Genomic DNA, 19,018 nt, shown 5'->3' with positions numbered 1-19,018 from the left:
TGAGCCCTTAGCGGCGAGAGGAGCCTATTGTTCCCCGCCAGGAACTGCTTGCTGGGGCTGTGCTGGCTTTTGCCTTTGGAGCTGCCTCCTGCAGTACCGGAACCGGCCTCCGGGGCCCGCTGTGTCGCGCTCTCGTCCAGGCAGAAGCACGGCGGCCTCAGATCTTTTTGTCTGAGCGAGAAGAGAAGTGAATCCCGCTGCCGCCGCCACCGCCGCCGCCGCCGTAGCTGTACAGTGTGTGTGTGTAAGGGAGCGAGCGAGGGAGCGAGCGAGCGAGGGAGGGAGATCGCATGGAGCCGCGGCTGTAACACACACACACTGTCAATACCTCACTCCGGCTCCCCCCCCGCCCCACCACAACAGTAACCCAATTCATTGTGTGATCCAGCAGCACCATGTTGAGTCTCATGTGCAGGCTGGATCGGCTGGGTTTGTGGTGCTGAGAGAGGCAGCAGCCGCGGGAGGAGGAATTACTGAGAGGTGCCCCTCTCCCTCCCTGCCTCTTCGCCCGTGTGTTGTGTGGAGACAGGACTCGCAATTACCACACTCTCGGGGCTCCCTTATTCCTTTTAAACTTTTTTTTAAACAAGCCCCTCTCCATGGCTGATCCCCGGCCGAGCACGGGCACCTGGGTCTCTTAAAGACAAGGAGGAGCCGGGGATTGTTGTTGTTGTTGTCGGCCGTTTTTTTTTTTTTTAATTGGATTTTTTTTTTACGAGAACCTTTTTTATTACAAAAATGGCAAATTCGACGGGTAAAAACCACGCAGACCAGCGGAGAAAGGGACTCGCTTTCCTGGACGAGCTGCGGCAGTTTCACCACAGCAGAGGGTGAGGAAAATGGGGAGATGGAACGGGAGGGGGGGAGGCTTTTAAATCGACCAGATCCAACTTCCAGCCCCTTCCCTGAAGGACACGGCAGCCCCAGCGAGGGGAGAAAAGGGGGCAGAGCTGACAAGTTGTGGTGTTTTGTGTGTATCTCCTTTGGCAGGTCTCCTTTTAAGAAGATCCCCGTGGTGGGTGGGAAGGAGCTGGATCTTCACGCTCTCTATACCAGAGTCACCACTTTAGGCGGATTTGGGAAGGTGAGTGGAAGTTTTAATTTGGGTTTCCCTCCCACTAACCTCTTCCCAAAAGTCTCCTCTGACCCCCGGGGGTGGCGGGGGGAGCTGAGGTGGCCGGGAACCGTCCTATTTAAAGCCGGTTAGAGAAGGTGGGGGGTGGAAGGAGGAAGCGAGCAGATAGGCAGGTTGGTGGCTCGGCCTTGTCGGCGGAGCGATGGAGGGGGACTCGGGGGTACGGCGCGCACCCCACTCCTGCCTCCTCCGCCTCCGCTGGACCCCCTCGCCCATGCCCCCCTCCCGCGGGAAGGCGAGGGGGGAGCAGGGAGCTGCTGGGCGCCGAGACCAGGCTTCTTTCGGCTGTGGTGGCAGCTCTGTGCGTCTCTCTTGCAGAGGGAGAGACAGAGGAAAGAGTCTGAGTGCAGTTTTAGTGCAACTCAAAATTAGCGGGCATGTTTAACATCGATAATCGGCACGGAGCATGGGCTAGGGAACGATCCTCGCAGCCGGGGGGGGCCGGGCGCTGCCCTCCGAGCCTTTCCCTGGGAAAAATAACAAAAGGGGCACCCAAGACGGTGTGTAATCAAATAGCCATCTTTAGGCTTCAAGGCTGGGGACAGAAATGTAGGCCTCAAAAGAAAGGCCTCTCTGTGTCTATGGATCTGTGTTGGGGGGACCCCCCGGGCCGGCGCCCCCGCGCCCCGCAGCCCAGGGGGCGCCCCCCGCCAGCACTTCCCTGCATTATTTTAAACTTCTTTGGGTTTTTAACGGACCGCGTTAGGATTTAAAAGGGGGCGACAGAGGGACTCCCGATTGGTTATTGTCCAGGCAGTAAAAACAAAAACAAACAAACCCCAAAACAATACCACCACTCCCGGCCGTTCCCCCCGGAAAAAATAATGTGTATGTTAAAAAATAAATGCAGTAAAAGAACCCTGAGAAGCAGGATTATTCTCGAAAGGGGAATACTAGCAACTGTCAGTAAAATATATAATCCTAAATCCCATATACATTCGTGTTTGTTTCTTTTTATATATTTATCTATTTGCTTCATGGCAGCCTGTTTTTTTTTTGTGATGTTCGCTGTCAGCAACACGTTTACGTGTACGTTGTGTATCTCGGCTTGTGTGTTGTTTTTGACAGGTATCAGAGAAGAATCAGTGGGGAGAAATTGTAGAAGAGTTTAACTTTCCCAGAAGTTGTTCTAACGCTGCCTTCGCTTTAAAACAGTATTACTTGCGGTGAGTGCTATCAAGCTGTTGCAGTAGTATTTTTGAGTGCGGGGTTATATTTAGTTTTCAGTGTGTGCAATAATAAAAATATCCCTACTCTTTTAAAATGCTATAAAATAAAGCAGAAAAAAACCCTTGTAATTCCTTTCTCGTCTGGTGCAGTGATCAGTTAAAGGTGATTCTGTTTTGTAGTTTTTTTATTTTACATCTGCAAGCCTTAAACTTTGAAGGGATCCCAAGTACACAAACAATATATGTCAGAGGCCATTTTTTTGATTGTTTTAGAATGACGGTACTAAAGGACTGTTACTAAGAGATCACATTATTGTAGTTATAGAAACTTAGATTAATATTTGGAGCACTGAAATGTGTTGATATATGTAAATTTGTTTACTGCTTAGTGGGGTCAGATGTCGAATAAAAATGCATCTGCAGGACTGTTGCACAAATTATATTGTTCTCAATTACTAGCAGCATATATCATTCTCTTCTATTTTAGAATACAAAGAGCTAAACAATTATTTTATTACTTGTAAAACAGTAAATTTCTGCAGGTTTTAAAAATAAGGTTGCATTTCTTGGAAATGATGCAGATTATTTTTTTGTGATACAGGTTATTTTTCCTTGTTGCATGGAGCTCATATTGAATGTTTTAAGTTACTATGTGTGGTACTATTAATTTACTAGATTACTTTTTAAAAAATTAATTTTTATTAAGTTTGGGTGATTATTTTTTTGTAGAAAAGATTTTTAAATGATTGTGTATATAGTTGTTACAGATACTATATATGTGGATACTTATATTTCATTTAGAATGGAGTTAAATGTATGTTGGTTAAGGAATATAGTTTTCTGTTTCTGAATTATAAATACAATATTTTTTCATTACAATTAATGATAATATAGATGTGCAGTATGTACAAAATAAGTATGTGCTTTCGAATTTCTGTTTTGGTGAGCTGAGTGCACACAAGCTTTATCTGTTTCTGGTTTGGCCTTCTGAATTAGGAAATGCAGTAATTGTACAGGTGCACTTTCTATTGGTTGTCCTAGATTGACTTCCAGCTTGAAGCTGTAGAGTTCATAGCACAGTGGAGCAGTTAGTGAGTTTCAGTGACGTCTGGAAAACCTTAGCCAGATATTTGTAGTTACTGAAATTTTGGGGTTTTTTTTGGTGATGGCATACAATTGCTTTAAGATTCAGATTAAGAAAAGAAACTACCATTGTTAATAGCTCTAGTAGAGTTTAAAGTTGGTGGCAGGCCTAGAAATCAAGTGGGAAGCTTGCTTTAGGATAGCCTTCCCTCTTTTTTTTTACCCCTCCTCTCCTGCATAGTACTGAAATAGTGTTGCTGAAGATTTGTCACATCATAGAAAGAGGTTTTTTGCTTCTTGAGTTTTTCTGTTGGACCATGTAATTTGTTAGTTGACTAGATTTTACGTATAATTAGAAAAATGATAGTTTTTTTGTTTTTACCTTTTATTTCTATTTCCATATTTTTAAGTGTTTGAATGGCCTAACTTTTTGCAGTAGAAGATTGTATGTCATTTCTGTTTTCATGTGTATTTTGAGAGCCATTATATGCTGTGACAGTTAACACAATGTTAATTTAGCCTTGTAATGACTATTAATTTTTAATAAGATATTACTTTTTAAATTAGTCAGACATACAAAAATGTTATTTTTATTATTGGCATGCTGGTATTGACATTATTTAAAATACAGTTGTTGAAGACATATATAACTGATTACATACAAATAATTTAAAGGGTTTTTGTTTATTTTGAATTTAAGAAAAAAGTTGATAAATGGTTAAAATGAAGAATCTTTAAAAATATTTTTATATAAGCTCTGTGATTAAGCCATTCTGAAATAACCTATCAAGGTTGTTGGTTTTGGGGTGGACTGATTTTTAGTGATCATTTTGTTTTTTGTTTGGTTTTGTTTTTTCTGAATTGCTGCTTTACTCACTGTTGCTTCTCACATGGTCTGAGTTGGATGGGAACTGTTTCCCAGCTGAGTTCACCTTCTTCCATGTGCAGTTGTATGACTGTATGTACATGTCTCTCTGCTGGGTTGGTGTCTGTTTAGCTACAACCTAGAAGGTGTAAGGGGGGCAGCAGCATTTACTTCTAGGGAAAGAATAAAGGCTGTAATGATAAATTGATTAAAAGGGTCTAGCTTGTCTGTGTTGAGGAACATAATGTGGGGTTTCTTACAAGGCTAGATTTGAATGAAGTGCTGAGCAATTACCCTTGGAAAGCAAAAAGTGTGTCTTGTGAACCTCAGGTATGACTGTAGTCTTGGCCTCACTGCTCTAATGACTTTCCAAGCAAAGCCAGACAAATTGAGGCCTATCAGCTTGTATTTCAATTTGTATCCAATCGTGTGTCATGTGTGCTGTAAAGTGAGGGATCTGCGTGGCAGATGGAGACCCTGTTGAATTCAGGGGGATTTAGTGGCATGCACCTACATGAATATGTTTGCAGATTTGGATTTGGGATGGTTTGTGCTGAAAGTTGCTTCTTTCTATGGAACATCTGGCATAATGTCTTGACTGAGATAAAATCTCAAGCTGCATGGACCACTTGCTCATTTCACTGCGTTGCCACTAATAATGCTGCTCTTTTTACTTAAAGTTACTATGTAAACAAATTTAAAAATTGATTTATTTGCGGGAGGTCAGTAGTCTTATAGGCTTGATCAAACTGAATGTTTTGCAAAACAGTCATTGGGTTATGGTATTTATTGAGGCAGTTCTTAAAGTTTGTATTTTTGTTCAAATAACTTTTTCACTTGACTGTCCTGGAATTTTGCTGTGTGTCTTTGGGAATCTATGTTAGGCTTCATTAAAGAAGTGAATTGTTTAAACTTGTGATACAATTCCAATAGGTTTTATGATAGATGATAGTTGAATACATGATAACCTATTTATCTACCCCTTCTCCCTTTTCTCTCACTGGAAGAAGTAATGTATAATAGGGAAAGTCTGAACCATTCAAACTTAGTGCCTCTGTTGCTTTGAGCTGTCTGACAGGTGAACTAATTTATGCACTGGGGTTCTTATGAGCAGTCAAAAGCCACAGTGCCAGTAACCATTGATAGACTGTACTTGTTAATGCAGTTCTGTAAGACTTTACAGCAACACAGAGTGTAATTCCCTTGGATGTAGTGCAGATTGGATGTTTCATTTCAATTGAGGTGAATTAGTAAAGCATTTTCTAAATGCTTCTTGAAAAATTATTTCATAATGTTAATGAACATATTTTAGTATGGGGTAATACATGTAAATATCAGTAATGTGGACATACATTTATGTTGTTGTTGGTAAACCCCCAGTTGGTAAAAAGAAAGCTAGCATGGAATGTAGCCTGTTTTTTATCTTATTAGTAGATTACATTACAGTCCTACAAAGAATTGGGCTGATGTGACCTCATGTGTTGGTATAAGGTTCTGTTGGTTTTCGTGTGAGTGCAAGTGATACATTTATTTCTGTTGTGGATCTTCATCTATTTTGGGGGAGTGAGAGACCTTGTAAGCTTAAATGTGTGAATGAAGTATGCCTAACTGAACTGAAAATCAGTTGCTTTTCAAAGTTATTTATCTGCATTAAGATAAATGGTATGAAAGGACTAGTTGTAAGGTAAAATAAGTTTGTCTTAGTTCTGTGGAGAATTCCTGAAAGGTGGACAGCACATGCATATTGTATGCTTTGGGCAAAGGCAGTAGTAATTTGCTAATAATAGTTCAAGGTGAATAAAAATTTGCTGTTGTAAATATTGGGGAAGTAAGGGGAAGTCAAATAGAGAGGAAAGTGGTCAGTTCATAAATGAGAAGTTGCATAAAGTTGTTATTAAGACAAGCTATTATGCTGAATTTCCTGAAATTCCATATATAGTAAGATGAAAAAACAGTGAGCAGTTAACAATCAGAACCATATGAAGTAGTTATTGATGACAAATAGAGGGGGTTCTTGAAAGATCTGAAGATATTAGTCATTTGATCTTCAGGATGCCTCTAAGAAATTAAACAATAGTACTGATTTTTTGAAAAATAAAATAAAGGGGGAAAGAAAAAAAAAGCATGAGCTTAAGAACTAGATAAAAGGGATTCTTAGTAATATAATGGCAGAAAAATCAGAAAAACAATAATAAGAAGCCTGGAATTTTCTAAGCAAAAATTACTTTAGGAGAGGTTTTTTGTTATTCTTGCTTAGTGTTTAAAATTAGGATCTGATACTGCAACAGCATCTGCACACAGTTCAGTGAGTATGGAGAAGTACAGGATTGGCTTGTTTGCCAGATCTGATTGCAGATTCAAGGCCCCAGTAAATTAATAGAGAGTTGTAGCTGTAGTAAAATTTTAAATATTTTCTGAAATTCAAATGCATCTCAAAAATCTCTTGTTAAGAAATTATTTATGTATATGGATAGTCATCTTTATGAAAAATTGGATGAAGACCATAAACAAAAATAGAACAAAGTATGAAGAATAGATGTGGTGAGTCACAGCAGTTTTAGGTGCTAAAAGAGTATCATCAGTGCTTACATATGCACGTAGTAATACAAGTTTAGCCATTTTAGATGTATTTAGTGTCTGCTTTCCTTAACTTTATGAGAGGTTGAATACTCCACTTGCAGCATTAGCAGGCAATGATGGAAGAGTTAAGCACAAGACAGGGCAGAAAAGAAAAGGTAATCTAAAGAAATTAGGCACATTGTTGGAAAGTACATACGAGATGTAGTTTGAAAAATGCAAGCTAAAACAATTGAGGGCTCGTAATCCAAAACAGGTATTCATTGTGAGGGAATAACCTGGAAAGCAGTATTGCTGAAAAAGGGATGGGAGTGATACCACGGGCCTGATAATCCTGTCAGTTGTGTGAACCCAACTCCCTTTCATATGAAAGGGATTTGTGCATGCTTCTGACAGGAAGGACAGCCCCCAATTTGAAATATGATATTTAGACTTTGTAAAATTTAGAACAAGTTTAGGTTGCATCCACAGTGGCATTGAGCAAACATTAGACAAGTGGGAGAGGGATTTTTGTACAAGATTATGGGACTGTGTTTAGAGTACTGTTTTACTTCAGAGCCTTTGCAACAGGTGGGGTAGCTTAGCAGAAACTCAGAGAAGAGCAGCAAAATGTTAAGAAAGCTGAAAGGACTAATTGATTATAAAAAAAAAAAAAAAGATAAATATGTTTTGCTTGGCTCAATTAACAGTTTGTGTGAGAAGGGGAAATTATATCTTCCAAGCATTTTGAAGGGTCTAAACAGTTAAAAGGGAGGTAATTTTAAATAAAAGAAGAGGTTGTTTTGATGTGTAAGCTGAGATAAAACTGAAGGAGACAATTCAGAGCAGTGAGCAGCACAAAAGCCCCCAAGATATACCTGAATCCCTTCTGGTATGAATAGTGTGTCAGGCAGAGTACAGGGGAACCCCCACGCCGGGCACTGGCCAGGACACTCAGACATGTGCAACAGGTAATGAGCCAGGAATGGCATGGAGACCAGCTGACTTTACAGGTTTTGTCCATCCTTGAATAATGCCATAATGAAGGCTTTCATCTTGCATACCTATGGACTTGATCTTGTGGAATCTTTTGCACTTAATTTTGTCCCAAATCCTGCAGTCACTGGCAAGACAGGAAACAAATACATGGATGACATTTTTATGATTTCTTCTTAAAATTTGCTTTTCCTTCCTCAAAACAAAAATTGTAATGCATGTTTCAGTCAGGTGTCTAAGGCCTTTCTTTTAAAGTCTGAAGTGAATATTTTACATAGTTGAAGGGGGAATTTTGTTTTAGTTGTACTGAATCATATAGCCAACATACAATCAAGACCGGTTAGTGCTCATGAAATAAAGCTTTATTTAGGGAAATTAAATATGTTGGTTGCTAAAATCTCAGAATGTCTCTCAGTAGAAGTTACTTATTTGGATGGATGTGTCTTGTCACGGTTGCTGGGAGTTTGCTGAAAGGAAAACAGAAGTTTTACTGTACAACATTTCCATTAGGACTCCTCTGAAGGAGCAAGCAGCAAGTGAAAGGGGATATAGCTACCTTAAAATTGCCCTTTATTAGAGTGACATTGTGATACCAGTTTACTGTGCAGATGAGTTTGGCCTCTATCAAAGTTTCTCAGCTTTTTCTTCAGAGGGTAAACTCCTTTTTACTGCTGGTAGATGTAGTGAGAAGTTAGTGCGATGAACATAAACATATTTTCCTGATTATTTTCTGCAAGCTTTTTGTAGAAACTACCTAAGTTGCTGCTGTTATGCTGAAGTTCACTAGTTTATTTGGGGAGGGGTGAATGTTGTTCTTCAGTTTTAATTCAGAATTCTGATTGTTTAACTTGAAAGCTTATATGGGCAGCTATCAGAACTAATAATCTACAAAGAGCAAAGTTTCTGGCAACACTGTAGTAAATGTGATAACTTCAAGCACCTACTTAATCTTCTAAGAATTAGTGGAAACTTAATTATTTAAGACCATTTTCTATTCTTAAACCAAAACAGTATTTAAATGAATTTATGCCTTAAAATTATTGCTATCTGTTGTAATGTCTTAGGTTTGAATGAATGCAGGCTAAGCTAATTACAATATGATCAAGAATGCATATGGAATGCAAGGGTATTACTTCTTTCCTTGTTAAATGGAATAAGCCTGGGCTAAGCGAAGTTGTTTGGTTTGGTTTTGGTTGTGTTTTTGTTTGTTTAATTTTATTCTGGAGCTAGCAGCCTTTAATTACCTTGCTTATTTGCAGTTAAATCTCAATAGATAAGACTTTCATACTCCTTTTTTTCTTTTCTTTTTTAACCCTTTCCCCAGTAGTGAAATAGAGAAATATGATTTGTTAGTTTTTACAGGTGAGGTACCAGAGGTACACAGAGGTTCAGATTTTTACTTTGAGAGTGTATGCGAAATAAGATGAAACCCAAATACATTAAAGCAAAATATTTTTTATAATAGTCCAGTTTTAATTTTTAATAATTGTTTTTATAGAATTTAGTTTTAATCCTGTTAATAATTGTTTTATAGAATCTAATTCTGACAGGAAAATGTCTTCATTTTGATCCTTAGTTAAACTATCCATAAAAAGAGGCTACTGTTACTGTCTTTTAAAATTCCTCTTAATCAGTAGCTGAGAAATCCTGTTTTATGTTTCAAACAGTGCTAATGTTATGTTCTGTCAATTGGAGAACTGAGAACTAAATATGTAAGATCATGAGAATGAGCTGTTTGTGTTTTATTTTGCTGTGTTTTGTTTTAAAATGCTTCTTCTGAGTGTTGTGGTGTTTTACAGCTTAAATGGGGCTGCTTGGAGTTACTGTAGTATCAGTCCACATTATTACAGGTCAGCGCAGTTCACAGAGGAGATTGGGTATAGGCCAGACGTCCCATCACGTGGTCTTGTTTCTGGTTACCACTCTGATACATATTGATTCTGTGGCCTTAGTTAAATCATTTACAGTCTTTTTATTCATATTTAGAAAGTGGCTATACTGATGTTTGTTTACCTATCTCAAAGAGAAGTGTGAGACTTTAAGCTCTTTAATGCAGGTTTGTGTCTCTTCATGCTTCTATCTCATATCTTAAATATTTGAAAATGAATATAAATTAGGAATATATGAGGAAAGTAAAACTATTCATAAGGTTATTTGCCCTCTACAGTGTTGAGAAGCAGAAAATACAGCACAGATGAGAGGAAGAACAATCTTTATTCCTTAGGGAATAAATAAACTTGGGATACCTAAGCAGAGAAATATTGAAACGGTGGAAAGAAAGAAGCTTATCTTGAGGGAGGATAATAAAACAGCAAGATGGTACCCAGAATAGTGAGCTTAGGCTTTGCCTGAAGTACTAGATTAGTGAGCTAGGTATCACATCTCAAATACAGTCTCCTTGGAGCAACAAGTTCAAGTCTTAACCAGACCTGAATTACATTTTTAGCAGTAAGGTAGTGAAACTGAGTACTCCACTTATTGTTTTCCTATCTTTAAACTGAATGTGCATGCATTTATTTTAACTCCAGTTAAATTGTAGCAAGGCAGCTATGTTGCAAGAGAGATCACACATGATAGAGTTATAATAGAGTGTAGTTTTGTTGAATGATGCACTGGAGCATGTTTGTCTGTAAGAGTGAACTGTCTTCATACTATTTTCTCTTGGTGTGGGAGGAACGACAGTTGAGATTATTAGTCTCTCAGAATAATTTACAGTGTTACTTATCAATCCATATCTGCTTAAGGTACATAAAAATCTTGTAAGGCAGTCATTCTGTTTCAGAGGGCTTTTCTCTCAGAGGTTGGTGGACTTTTGACATGGCTGCTGAGGTTTAGATGGCCCACACTTTTGGCTGCATGTGTTTCTTCACTGTTATGTGCTGTGATGTCTGCTGGCTGGCCTCTGCCTCCCAGTGCAGAGGTTGCCATGCTTCCATGATAAACCATGTGCAGGGATTCTCAGGTCCGCAGATCACCAAATCCTGTGACTTACTTTGGGTAGCTCTGGTCAATTTCTCTGAAGTGCAATAACAACCTGTCTTACTGCAACATAATGTACTGGGGGAACTTTCCGTTCGGGGTACATCCCAGGGGCTCAATTAAGCTAAATGAAAATAGTTTACTCTGGAGGTAAATCTTTGAGTATATTAATAATTATTATGGTGTAGGATAGGTGCAGAACTATGTATATGAGTTTGTTTGCTCTTCAAATCTATATATTAGAAGAAAACTTGTGGAAATACTATTAGGAATAGTTCTTCTTTACCTGATTATTTTGGCCATGAGTGTCCATTTTCTAGTGATCTCCATGAAATGATGAAGAATCCAGGCACTGGCCAGGTAAACAGTTACAGAGTTCGCAGATGTCCTCTGTAATTTTGGGGTGATAGTATAGCTTTGAAATGTTGTAGATTTTGGAGCTGTTTCTTGGCTGCTTTTCACACCCCAATACCATCTATGAAACCCCAGGAAAATTAAAATTTCTTCCAGTACATGCTCGTATAATGCTACAGTTATACAGTAAATACCTGAAAAAAATCAGGAATTGCCTCATATAAGTATGAATGTGCAACTGTAACTGTGTTTCTAGAGAATATTCTTTACAGTAGAGCCTTGTGCTCGCAGTGAGAAATGGAAATAAATTTCATGGCGGTATTAATTTGTTGTATCAATGTGCACATCATTTTGACTCATCATTCAATGTGGTAATTGATTAATCTTAATGTTAGTTATTTCTAAAGAGGTTTTGAGTTTGCTTTCTGGGCATCAGTTCTCCACTCTTGCCTTCCATGGTGTTACCCATCTGGACCATGTAGCTCTGTCTTTCTGTCTCTCATTCTCTTCTAATCATCATCTTCTCAATCTTTTGACTACAGGCCATAATTCATTCTCTGTTCCTTGTCCCCTTGATGTCTGTACCCATTGACTCCACATGGGATATTTACTGTAATCAAATGAATTTCTAATTGTAAGACAATTGAAGGAAAAAAAGGATGTATGCAAGTAAAAGGGCAAGAGGACAAAGCACTAAATGTCAGGTGCCTAGCAACAGTAAAATACTGAATTTTACAGCAAAACAGTAATAGATTCTGTGGTACCTGAAAAACAAATTCTGCAGCTGTGGGCATGCTGCATTCACAGGATCCAGATGAATGTATAAAGGGTATTTCACACACCTAAAAAATGTGTTTTCAGGTACTCTGCGGGACCTAGTCAGGCATTGCAGCATTGGGGACATTTTGCTTGTTCTTCCAAGGTCATTTTTGTAATTCTAAGGCATAGAAATTTGATTTTTAATTTTTTTTTAAGTGGAAATGTTGTTTCTGAGCAGAGGTATGTGCAAAGGCTGACCCCTGTAGTGAAATACTGCGTGTAGTTGGATTTGAAGAGTATACCAGGCCCTAACTGCCATACAGTTTGGAACACTTCTAGTAAGTGGGGTTTTTGGATTTTTTTTTTCCCCAAAAATGCTTCAGATTATTGTATTTTTTTCCAACTTTGCTGAACTTGTTACCCTGTTTAATGCCATGTCTTTCTCCGTTTATGTAACATGAAGTTATTAATTAGAAGAAAGGTGTTATGTTAGTCAAAGCATATGGTGTCATAGTAAAAAGGTAAAAGATTAGAAAATCAAAATATAACATTTGGTGCCAATGATTTAATAATGTTTAGTGTTGTTTCATTAATATGTCCTGTTGTCAATATGCTGTTGTTACTGAAATGTAGTTCCTAGAAAGGTAGGTTTTGTGGTAGATAAATACAATGGCTTTTTCTACTTAGATTTTTATATTGCCAGTATACAATTCTTATTTTTCTCTAGTAGTTTTTTTTCTCCTAATAAGCAGTTTAATTGTCTTGTAAGTAGGATTAGTCCAGCTGTAGAAGAGAGTGCTTCTTAAGATCAAAGCAAAAGGGGACTTAAAAATTATATATTGTTCTGCACATAACACTAAACAAACACCCAGCTTTCCTAGGCATACTGATACTTTTCTGTATGGCTATTTGTGTGCCATAAATTCATGTGCCTGTTACAAGGCAAAAATATTTTACTAGCTTTGTGGTGATGTCGAATTGCATCTAGATTTACTTAGGTAGAATTCCTGCCTCTTTGGGCTTTGGCTGAAATTGGTGGCATCCTGTGTCAGCCCTGCAGTGCACTTGTAAAGGTCAGGTGTGTAACATCTGGACCATGTGTATTAACACAGAATGTGCTGCCTTAGCAAGGGTGGGAAGTAAACCAGTGAAGTCAATAAAGATACGTTCAAAACTTAGGATACTGAAATTGGTGTAAAGACTGTTTATTAGTTGTTTTCAGGAGGTCTTTCCATCTATGCAAAAGTTGCAACTTTGGCAGTTTGTTACCAATTTAAAGGGTTTATGAAAGTTACAGGTTTTGTTCTTTATATGTGTAAGCTAAGAGAAGCTTGTTTTCCTTGGTGGGGAAAGTGAGCTGCATACCTTAAGCAAGAAAAACAAAAAGCTATTTACATTATTTCTTGTTTTCAGAAACTTACCGAGAGTTTACTTATTTGTATTGTTTTCACTGGTATAATGCAATCCCTAGTATTGCTGATTTCCTGTATCCACAGTATCAAAATAAATATGACTAAAACATTTTTTTTTGATTGTGGAAATAATGGTGGAAGGTTAAAGTGCAATGGACATGAGATAAATATCATTGTTCACATATCTTATAACATACAGTAACAGTATAAATATGTGGGATTGTGGACCTGATTGCCTTACTGGATGAGTCTTTCAAAAGTTCCTAATACAAGATTCTACTGTAGAAAGCCACTAGGGGGAAGTGACCCTCTTGTCTTTTTCCTCAAGGCTTTTTTTGGCTCAGATGTTATGTGTGTGCTATGGTTTGTGTGTTTCTTGACTTAGCAGCTGCCCATTGCAGAGACGCCCCTCTCCTGAGCAGGCAGCCAGCTGTGCAGGTGTGTAGCTGGGAGGATGTAAGGTGCACAGGTACTGGCCTGCTAGAGACACTTGTACTCTGAACAGTCAGGAGCCCAGCTGGAGGCACATGCCAACTCTGCTGCCAGCTGGGCCACATAAAACACGGCTGCCTCTCGGTCACCTGTAGGCCAAGAGAGAGGAAAGACAAGCTGTTTGGAGGTATTTTAATGAGAGCAGGAGAAGAGACCTTCTGTGCATAGGGGGTTGAATGGCAGATGGAAGAAATACCAGTGTTGAGTGAGGTGGGTGCATTCATGCACTGGGTGAAAAGACAGGAATGGGAATTTTGGAGAGAACACTGTTTGGAAGGGCAGATGAGGTAGACACTGTAGAAGGAAAAGGAGGGATTGTGTAATCAAATGCTGGTAAGTTACTTTTTAATAGCCAACTCCCTCATTTAAATTGTTCACTGGATATTAATTGACTTGTTTCCCAGATGAGTGAGTGAAGACTGTCATTTCTGAAGTACTGAGTTGCACTATCTGCTTTCCTCCAGTGAGGTTCTGATTTACTGGTATAAACCTTAGAGTGGTTCTTCTGCCTCTTTGCTTACATTACCAGGGCTGCACGTGCAGAACTTATTTCTCTTCTGTTAGTTTATATTTTTTCATTAACACTGAATTTACCTTTTTCATTTTGGTTTAAAAAAAATCTACCATTATCACAATTACACTTACTTCTGTCCTTATATTAAAATACCATAAAGGCATAAAATTGCATATAATCAAATAAAGGATTTTATCTGTTCCTTAAATAGCTTGCAGGGAGAAAGGTCTCATCTTGGAAAATAGTTTTTCATGGGCATTGCTGCACTTATAAAAGCTAAGAAAGTTACCATTGTGGAACAGGGTGAATTTTTTCAAATGCTGTTGTCACTTTGAGAAAATTAGTAATGTCTGTGTATACTTCATTTTGTATATTGATTATATAAGAAGCAAATACCTTTTATTGCATATGTATATAGAGAGAACACATGCAAATCTGGAGGTCAGCTAAAGTTTGGGATAGATTGCATAGGTTTCCTGTCCCACTTCTAATGCTGCATATATGTTAAGAGTGAATTTTCAACAAAAGAAAAAGATTCAATGAAGGAAACATTCCAAAACTCTAAAAATATTTTTATACCTACCAGCACAAAGGTTTAGAGACCCAGTTTGGATCTCACAGGTGGAAGTAGGTGCAAAGTACCGTTTCTTTATGTGCAAAGTACTGTTTCTTTATGGCATTTCCTGATCATTTGTGATACAAAATTGTTTCCTGTCCTAGACCTTAGGTTTACATAATTTGGAAAGACAGCTTTTAAACTCAGCCTTCTCTAAGCAAAATATATCAAATGGCTGTTGTTGAAAACTACTCCAAGTTATGGAATGTAGGTTGCTCTGATCAAAACAATTGTTAGTAGAGAGCAGCTGAATTAGTCAAAGATGTAGACAAACTAGATGCAACTCTGCTATTTTTACTATATTAGACAGATACTGTCATCCAGCTACATAGATTTGGATTCTGCTATGATTGGAATTTCTTTGGGATTGGATTGGTTAGCTATTAATTGCTATTTTTTCTGCTAAAGATAATGTAAATATGTGTTTCCAATAGTGCTTATTGCCACTCTGTTTTGAGTTGTCAGCCACACTGATGTTTCCAGCGAATAAAAGCAACACATTGTTTAAAAGGAGTACATAATCTCCTTTCTCTACCCCTTGTCCTACCTCAGTGCATAGAGGAGGGTAAAAAGAGCATAGGTCATCATTCTTACTTGCTTATGTACATCAGAAATTATTGCTGTTATCTTAAATAGCAGCTTGTGGTATCCCTTTCCAAGCAGACAGTTCTGCTGTTGCTTGAGTGGCTGCTGTGCTGCTGGCATAGGCCTCCAGTAGTGATATGGCTATGGCTAGTGATAAGAGCTCTGCTTTTAGGGTTGTGGTACTGGTGAGGACTGGTGTGTTTTTAATTGTGGAGGTCTACTTTCATGGAGACCTGCATCAGGGTTCCATTGCTGCTAGAGAGACAAGCTAGCAGATTCTAGTCTTGAATTGCTTGTTACTGCTGTTGTTTGTTTCTTTGTTTACTTTTAATTAAGTTTTGTAAGTTATTTATAGGGCCTTGTGGTTAATCTTCTGTAAAAAAAGGGTTTCCTTGTTTGCCTGCCTTTAAAATTTCTGGAGGCCACTCTTGTGCAGGGAAGTCCTATTAAAGACTAAGGAAGAAGAACAACACAGAGAATATAGAGGGAAAGAACTCCACATATTTAGACATGTATTAGTCAAATAATACACCTTTTAAACTAGTTTTTACTGAAGGAGATCAAGTCTTGTCACTTAAGTAACTTTAAGAACTCAACAATTTTGTTGTCTCCTTGGAATTTTTTTTTAGAAATTGAGATAAAAAAGGGGTTTGCCATTAGTGTAAAGAGAATTGATTAAATTAATGAGATTGATTAAATTAGTAAAATTTTCAGAAAGCATCATACTAGTATATATGCAGATACTAAATGAGGAAGAGAGAGAAAGATCAGAGAATCTTAGTGACTTTTAAAATGGAGGTACCTGATGATGACAGAGGTTCTTATTTCTCTGGTACTTCAAGAAAGCTGAGTAGGAACATTTTGTTGAGACTAGTCCTAAAATAGGAGGGCTTTTGTAGTCACAGGTGTCGTGTAGAGTGTTGTGTGTATATAGATTTTATATGCAAAAAGCATAATAATTGAGAGAATATTATGTACTGGTGATCAAGGAGACAAGAGTACATTACAGTAGGAAAGTGAAATAGTAGAGTTCATCAAAGAAAAATGATGCCAAAATTGCAGGCAGGGAGATGGGTATATTTATGGAGTAGGGTGAGTGCAGAAGAGCATAAATTATGCTTGTAAACATCATCCTTGACCATGAGAAATTCTTGTGTAATTAAGGCACATAATCAAAGAAAATTATTTTAGTAGCATGAGGGTATTTGGTTAAAAGAGTACAAATAGCAGGGAGTTAATAATAATTACACTAGAGTTGTGTTGCTTATTATGAGCAATATAAAATATAGAACAGTTAAGTTTCAAAATAGGAATCAAATGTAAAATGTAGAATTGTTGGGAAGTTTTGTAATGTACTATCAGTGGGGCAGTGTCCTGGTTTGAGACAATACCAGACCATACAGTCACCCCAGGACAGGGAAGGGGATAATCCTTAGTACTCTTTGGACGTTTTGTCAGAGAGGGAATAGAGAAGCATTTGAAAACAAATACTGTTCAGTTAAATGCTGCCAAGGCTCAAATCCTTGATAGGTAGATCTCACTCACTGTGGGAACTGAAATACCAAAGAAGAAGATGATAAATTCCAGGAGCCATCTAGCAGGATATTTGAAGCATTATTTATGTAATGGTTTATATTTATTAATTTATAACCAAGTTCCTTAGGTTTCTGGGATTTGTTTTGTTGGTTGGTTATTTTGGTGTGTTGAGGTTCTTTTAAGCAGTTCAAATGGTATTTTTTAAAAAAGAATTTGTCAGAGAATATATCAGAGTTTCTGTTCATTCTTTTTACTTTTAAAGTGTAATATTTTGCTCTTACGGTCTTCTTTTAAGTGCTGATCAGTTCAAAGACCACAGCTGTAGTGCTTGGCAACAATCCAGCTCATGCTGTACAAGGTAAAAACATCTTCCCTTAGAGGAAGCAGATCCCATGGAAGTGTGTTTGCTGCAGGATCATGCCAATGAACAACAGTACTTATTTGCTGGATGCGACTGACATGGTGGCTGTACTTTTTTTATCTTACATCTCAGTTGTCATGCGTTTTTCTCTTGTTCAGGTGTTAGAATGGATGTTGATTGAGGAATCAAAAAATAAACAGACTTTATCATAAAAAAACTAACTAAAGAGAGAGAACTAAGTGTTGATCTAATTGTGAAAATAGATCATCTGTCCGAAGGACTGATTTTCCCTCTACACCTTTGTCTAAAACAAAAGTGTGCTTTTTGTCAGTAACACTTAAGTTACTGAGCAAGTGGCATCTTTCTGAGCAAGTGGTTGGTCTTCCACCCTTTTTTCTTGTGTTATATTAGTGATTTAGAATTTTAAAACTGTTTCTCAGCCCTTGGCTGCCTCTTGGGGTATTCTGTGTAGCACCCAACTTTTCTTCAGTAATTGAGGTTTTAAGTGCAGCCAGTGTGTGGAGTCACATTATGTTCCTTTTCCAGTTGTGTGTTCTGTGACATGTAATTGGGAGGTTATTGATGGAGAAAGAGTCCTGAACTTCAACACTAACCTGAACAAATGTATATTAATCTGAGAATGTATTGCATATTCATTTTCAGTATAGCAGTGCAGTAGGGCAAATTGACTTTTCCTGTGATTGACAAGATTTTTTGGTAAGAACACCTTACAAAGAGTGTTTGGTTGAAAGGGTGTTTATTTTCTTGTACTGTAGTTCTCAGCCTGAAGGTTTCAAGCTTGTTTTCACTTCTATAAAACGTTACTTACAATAAATGTTTGTTGACTCCAAACGCATTGTCAAGAGCTGTATTCTGCAGTTGTATAGAAGGTGTAATATTTCATACCTAAGCAATTCAATTAAGTTAAAGGTTTTTTTTGAAAGTTCTGCAAAGGAAATGGTGGCAGTGGAAGACTACTTTCACAGTTGAAGAACTTCACTGTGGACTAGCTGGCACTAAGCTGCTTTGTGCCTGGGAGCTTCCAAGAAACTTTTCTCACAAAGGAGCATTTTCTCAGCTTGGAATACTTTAATACTTGGAATGCTTTAATATCTCCTCTCTCATTATGTTGATATGCTTTGGAAGGTTAGATTATAATTAGGAACTTCGTTTCTTCATGGTAGTAGTTATATCTTTGTGTAGTTAAAACTGAAATGCCAGTGTCCTGTTTAATCAATGATACAGTTATCTCCAAATTTTAGTAGGTAGTTTTTCTCTAACCTTTCACAAGCTTGTCCTCAATCTCTTTCTTACACATTTTTCTGTATGTTTTAGCCAGATGGATTATGTGGGGGTTTTTTATTTGTTAGTAAGCTTTCCCTAGAGGTACTGCTCTTCACATATTCAGTCCCTTAGTTCAGCAGTGGAATAAGCAGGACTGTCACAAGATACAAAAAGGCAAGCAAATCTACTTTCCTTTTACTGTTCTAAAAATGAGTGATTTACTGCAATATTAAGATCAATAACTTTTAGGCTTTACCTTACAATGTGACCTCAAAAATAATTAAGTTACTTCACCTGTAATTAGGGTGGCTCACTGTTGGGC

At 37.9% G+C, this 19,018-nt stretch overlaps 1 protein-coding gene across 1 annotated transcript in view; it reads left to right on the top strand.

Moving 5' to 3' along the window:
* The first annotated feature begins 303 nt into the window (after positions 1 to 303).
* The window catches only part of ARID2 (AT-rich interaction domain 2), a 92,875-nt gene continuing 74,160 nt past the window's right edge, over positions 304 to 19,018 (top strand). The window contains exons 1-3 of the mRNA XM_058022752.1: positions 304 to 830; positions 991 to 1,084; positions 2,204 to 2,301. Coding sequence (XP_057878735.1) covers positions 739 to 830; positions 991 to 1,084; positions 2,204 to 2,301 — 284 coding nt within the window. The 5' untranslated portion in view covers positions 304 to 738. The remainder of the gene's footprint in view (positions 831 to 990; positions 1,085 to 2,203; positions 2,302 to 19,018) is intronic.

Source organism: Melospiza georgiana, chromosome 4, assembly GCF_028018845.1.
Source record: "Melospiza georgiana isolate bMelGeo1 chromosome 4, bMelGeo1.pri, whole genome shotgun sequence".
NCBI lineage: Eukaryota > Metazoa > Chordata > Aves > Passeriformes > Passerellidae > Melospiza > Melospiza georgiana.
The sequence above is the reverse complement of the archived record's forward strand: the minus strand, read 5'-3'. Positions and strand labels throughout refer to the sequence as shown.